Consider the following 6,000-nt stretch of genomic DNA (forward strand, 5'->3'; position numbering starts at 1 on the left):
GCCTGCTGGATCAAGTCTACTTGCACCAGAGGAAAGCTTTTTGTGTCAGAAGAAGACACTGTCATTAGCAGAAATTGAACTATTGGATCCAATCATATCACCCATAATTATATTTCATAATAGCAAATAAAGAACTTCCATGACCAAAATTATCTGTGTGTGTGAACAAGGTCACAATGAGCAACATAGCATAAGAATCACTTGCATATCCAGCACATTGCACCATCATAGCAACATGTGTTAGTATTACCCTGCCACCAAAAGAAGCATACTGGCATCATCCAGAACTATTGTCATGCATACTAACAGGAGATATTAGGAAGCACCAAAAAAAGAGAGACTAAGAACTCAGCAAATACATCCATTCAGTCTTTTGAGCCACCATGGAATCAGCTTTCTCAGCACAATCATACCACTGTATTTCATAATAAGTCCTAGCTAGAATGACACTGCACAGCATGAACATGGATATAGCATGACTGACATCCTAACTTGCCTTGTACTTGCAGCTCCAACTACATCAGCACATACCATTCTACAGTGTTTCATCCATACATATTGTTAGCATCCAGATGACAGTTCAAGATTTCTTGTTAAGATCCCACAAGAAAACATACATTAATAGTCTATCTGCCTGATGCCATATGTGCTATAAAATGCTTACAAATTATCATGAAACTATGTATAGTGTATTAGAATCAATTTTTGTAGGCCCCTGGATTGTCCTAACCCACATCAGCACTGACTCTGTTCTCAAATTGAGAGATTGAGCTGTGTTGGGGATGTCTCAGTATGAAACACATGAGAATAGTGTATGATTTTCATCTATTTGCACCAGTGAAATATCATCATAGTTTGCAATAGTTTGCAAAATGCATCATAGTTTGCACCAGATTCCCAGGCATTTCCTCTCTTGCAAAGCGGTCTGTGCTCTAATTGTTGATAGGATTCTAGGTTTTTTTTACTCATTGACTACCTACTATATTTTTACTCTGCCTTTCCTTTAAGGAGCTCACGGTTGCACCCATGGTTCTCCCTTCCCCCATTTTATTCTGACAATTCTGTAATATAGGTTAGGCTGAGCTAGTGTGACTTATTCAATGTCACCCAAGAAATTTCATGTGGTAGAGTGGGGATTTGAACACAGGTCTTCCAGGTCCAACCCTAATATTCTAACCCCCCCCCCTAATCTTTTAGTCTGCCTAAATCACAAACTAAGTAAATAACTCTGCATTAATTCATGTCTTAGTAATTATGTATTAGATCTCTCAGACTTAAATAACCTACTGTTTAAATACAGGGGAATGCATTTGTGCCTATTTCTCAAACTTACAGTTAAAAACAAATAATACATTCAAAACTTTATTCTTAGTATATGAAAATAAAAATGTGCTTTAATCAGGGACTGTGTACTCAAGGACTAGTAACAAGTGTTTTAAGTGTTGGTACTTTTAACTAGTGGTAATGTCACAGTTTGCTTATATTGCTTAAAGCAAATGTGAATGTTATTAATCTGATAGACTATTACATTTTTAAAATGAATATACCAAGATGTAAAGGATCAATGGCATACAAATCTCTGCAACTAGTGTAAATTACTTTAAATTATCAGTTGGGATTAGAGTTGCAAATGGTAACCTGATTTTTGCTAACATAATTACATTGGCTTTCTTCAGTGCATTGACACATCTGATAATGTTTATTTAGCCCAAGAACAGTGCTGAACCTTATCCCCCTTGATGGGGAGTTTAAAATTACCTGAAAACAGTAATCATGTGTTCACTATCATGTTACTAATGATATACTTATTTCAACACAAATTTTCAGCTGAGTCCAGAAGCCAAAATGAAGCTTTCAGCTGCAGATTTTGAATCAGCAGTGAAATGAGACAATGGGTTAACATCACTATGATTGCCTAGTAATTTGCCTGGGTATTTTTAGCAGTATTTAAACTCACAAGCATTCATTCTGACACTGTGACAAAACGTTACATAGTGTCTGCTGACTGCTTCTCAAAATTAAAGGACAGCAGTGCTGTAATATCTTTTTCATAGAGCAACAAAGTATAATTTAGAGGTCAGTGTTGCCATTACATAAGAAAAAGATATATTTTCATGTATGATGGTTGAAAAACAGAGAAAAGTCAGAGCCTAATATTCATAAATACAGCCCCTTGGTCGTTAATGAGCAAGTGGTGGTTTGGGAGGGGAAAAATGCTAAAAGGTACTGTGCAAGATCATAGAAGTTTGTATTTTAACCACACTGGAAATCTCACAATCCACTGCACAAATACAAGTCACCATAACCCCCCACCCCGCCCCAAAAGCTCAGACACCAGGGAACCTTCTAACAACCAGGGACAAAGGGGAAATGATGGGCCCCGTTTGCAAGAGAGGAGGGATGCAAGCAACAGAGTGAAATGTGAGGACCGCAAAACAATTCCTCCAGCCCTGTCTGGACAGCTCCCTGGTGCTGAAGTTACTGAGCAGCTCGGCCGGGGCTCTTCTGCAGCGCCTCTTCCCACCGCCGGGAAGGCCTGCCACCGCCGCCGCCTGCGCCCTTTGTGCCGCTCGCCAGTGTGTGCCTCGAGGCTCCCACAGGTGCAGCAGGGACGAGGGCTCTTTGCCAGTCCGCCAAGCGGGCAGCGGGCAGGCAGGCAGGGGCGGGTGGGGGAAGGCTACACGTTGCTGGAAGATGGCGGCTCTCGCAAACCCATCCGGAGCCAGACAGGAGGGCACTTGGGCCTCGGCGGCTGCACAGCTGGGCTGTGGCCGGGAGGAGCGGGGGGATGCAGCAAGAGGCCACCTAGACAGGCAGCCGAGGGGGGCGGCGGGCAAAGGCCGTCAGAGCCTAGATCCTGCCAGACCCCTTTCCCTCTCGCCCACCCTGGGTGATAAGAGCACCTGTGCGGCCATATTGAGTGCCTGGCCCCAGTCCACGCCTCAGCGGCGAATAAGAAGCCGGAGAACCGGGGAGGGGAAGGGAAGGGAAGGAGGGAGCCGCCGGCTCATCCTCTTCCCCGTCTCCGGCGAGCATGGACAGAGGCGAAAGGCAGCCGCCACCATGCACGGCCCAGATCAGGAGGCCGCCACCCCGCTCCACGAGGCACGTCCCAGACCAGACCAAACAGCCCCACATCATGCAGCCGCCCGGGTGGGCGGGTGGCCAGAAGCCGGGGAGGCGAAGCGGGAGGGGAGTCGCCCTTACTTGAGCACGGACTGCTCCTTCTCCTCTTCCTTCTTCTGGCGGTCCATGACGGCCTGGATGATCTTCCGCTCTTCCTCCGTGAGGTGGCTGAGGTCGGGCATCTCGGCCTGAGGTGGAGGAGGCTGAGGAGGAGCAGGGCCGCCCCGGGGCCCAGCAGGAGCCGACATGTTTGGTGGCTGGAGCGGCGAACTCAGGCGGCGGCAGGAGGAGCGCAGGCAGCGGCAGCAGCAGCCGCCGCCGGGAGCAATACATACAAATCAATACGCTTCGTTTTTTAATCCATCGGCATCCTGGGGGTGGGGAGCGTCCTCGGGTGGGGGAGCGGGCGGGGGGGATAACGAGGGGTTCCCCCCTTCGGGACTCACACAACCCCCGTCACCTGCTCGCTGGCGAGGGCGGAAGGGTTTGAGGGGGGATTGAGGGAGAGGGATGAGCTGAGGAGGGAAAACACGCACTAAAATGGAGGGGTGAGACAGAGGCAAGGAGCGGCACAAAACCCGAAGAGCAAGGGGGGAGTAAGGGACGACAGGGCGGGGGGTTCACACCGGCCGGAGGCGCCCCCTGGTTTGGGCCAGAGAGGCGGGCGCCGCCTGACCCCCGGGCCGGAGGAGCCCAGGCGAGGCGGCGGGGAGCGCGGGCTGAGGGGGCGAAGCGTCGCGGCGTCGTGTGCTGAAGAAGTAGTAATAACGACGGTGGTGGTGGTGAGGCGAGAAAAGCCCCGCTGAGCCCCTGAAGCGCAGGTTGGGAGGAGGAAGAGCCCCCCGAGGGCGAGTCCCGGGCGCCAGCGGCTCCAGCCGGCTCATAATTCCGACCCGCTGTCCATGGAGGGGACCGCGGGGAAGAACGGCTCCCTCCGGCGGCTCCCTCCTCGTCTTCCTCCGGCGACGCCGCCACTAGCGGCGGCGGCTGCTGCTGCTGCTGCTGCTTCCGCCGCCCGCGCCCAAGCAAGGCCTCGCCGCCGCCGCCGCCGCCTCTCGTGGTCGCCTCGCTCGGCTGCTCTCCGCTCAGCTGCGAGCCGCCTAACCCATCGCATCGCGGAATTTCCACCCCCAAAAAATTAAATATATATATTTATATACATGTAGGGCTGCAAGTAGGGAATCAATCACGGGGAGGGGAGCCTCGTTTCCCTCCCCGCCGCCGGCTCGGTTGTTTCTCCCCGTTCCCCCCCCTCCCTCCCCGTGGCTTCCTCCGCCTCAACGGAGCTTCTGCCTCAAGCGCGGCAACGGCGCGGGGACGCGAGGGGAGGAGGGGAAAGGAAAGCTGCTTCCCCCCCGTCTGTGGAGGAGACGACCGACCCCGCCATGACGCGCGTCGGCGACGAGGGAGGCGAGGCCGGGTGTGAGGGGAAGGGCAGGCAGGAGATGGGGGCTCCTTTATTATTATTTTATTTCATAATAAGTGCGCCCAGGGAAGGGAGGGGAGAGAAAAATGGGCGCGATGCAAATCACGCGAGGCAGGAGAAGGCGGGGCTTTGCGTAGGGGACGCTCACGCGACGGGCGGGGGAAGAGGCGGGGAGACGGTGACGGCCAACGGTCGAGGCAACCGTCCCTAGAATAACGGTTCATTCTAGGGAGGGAGAGGAGGGGAGAAGAGGTCCTGGAAAGGGATATTATAGGGGGATTAAGGGACAAGGCGGCTCTGGGGAGAGTCCTAAAGGGAAAGAAGCATCCTGAAGCTCTTGATGGGCTCTGTTATTGGACTCCAATCTCACTGTTCTACTGCGGACCACTAAAACTATTTGTCCCTCCCGCTCCCAAAACTCTCTGTTTAGGCCTCTTACATTCTCTGGTGTTTTGTAGATAAGGTCGCTAAGTCTGGGCTAAAGGCTGTTTGGGGCATACATTACATTTGTTTTAAATATATTGTTTCTAATTTTATTAATTTTGTGGGGGGTTTCCCCCCATCCTTACCTGTCTTGTGTTTCATGATGCTTAGGGAAAAGGTGGGTATATAAATATTTAAAATAAAAATATTCCTACATTAAGGATGGCAGAGAACCCCGGGGAATGCCAGTTGGTCCAGAAGTCAAAAGGTTGGTAGTAGAGAGGGGGTGGGGGGTGCTGTGTGGCAGGAGAGAGAAAGGCAAGGTCCCACATACATTTGACAGAGGAAATTGCCAAAATAAATTAAAATTAAGGCTCTGTTGGGGATTATAAAAGCAGAAATCCACTATCAGAAAGAAAGTTAAGTTAGAAATGTGTAGCCCGGCTACTGTATAACAAATGGATTGAAATCAGATTCTCAAAGTTTTACAGAATATCAATGCACATCTACTGTAAAATCAGTTAATTACCTCATCCGTTAACTCCATAATTTTAAACCAATGTGTTGTATTGCCACTGTGATGCAAAAATGGTCTCCCATAATCCACTCATTCCATACACCTCTTGTATAGTCAAAAACTAAAGTAAAAATGAACTTTTGTACCAGTTTTGAAGCAGTATCACGTGAAATAACTAGCAACTGAAGTCAGCTCTGCAGTATTACATGCTGTGTTGTTGCAGAAAGCTTCACCTGTTGTATTTTATTTACAAGGCACTACTCACAAGTGATTTTAATAGTGTTTGGATCCATAGGATTCATTGCTTAATTGACCACAGATCAAAGAAGGCAATTCCAAAAAACCTTTGTACAATCTAAAGTTAGCTACTAGTATTAGAGAATATCAACTGAAAGCAGAGGTTGGAGTCAATACTAAATTTATGCTAAGAGAAGAGCAGTTTTCACTGACACCCCTGCCCAATTGCATATTTTCAGTTTGCTCAGCATGTTGTCTTTTGTGCCCTTTA

The 6,000-nt window shown here is 49.3% G+C and overlaps 1 protein-coding gene across 34 annotated transcripts in view; it reads right to left on the bottom strand.

The window, feature by feature from the left end:
• The window catches only part of RIMS2 (regulating synaptic membrane exocytosis 2), a 433,065-nt gene extending 428,522 nt beyond the window's left edge, over positions 1-4,543 (bottom strand). For 13 of the 34 annotated variants that reach the window (XM_048508147.1, XM_048508154.1, XM_048508146.1 and 10 more), the window contains exon 1: positions 3,208-4,543. In XM_048508147.1, coding sequence (XP_048364104.1) covers positions 3,208-3,374 — 167 coding nt within the window. In that variant the 5' untranslated portion in view covers positions 3,375-4,543. The remainder of the gene's footprint in view (positions 1-3,207) is intronic. The other 21 variants (XM_048508163.1, XM_048508162.1, XM_048508158.1 and 18 more) reach the window with 5 other exon arrangements.
• Positions 4,544-6,000: the final 1,457 nt, after the last annotated feature.

The sequence above is a fragment of the Sphaerodactylus townsendi genome, linkage group LG09 (genome assembly GCF_021028975.2).
Source record: "Sphaerodactylus townsendi isolate TG3544 linkage group LG09, MPM_Stown_v2.3, whole genome shotgun sequence".
Classification (NCBI taxonomy): Eukaryota; Metazoa; Chordata; class Lepidosauria; order Squamata; family Sphaerodactylidae; genus Sphaerodactylus; species Sphaerodactylus townsendi.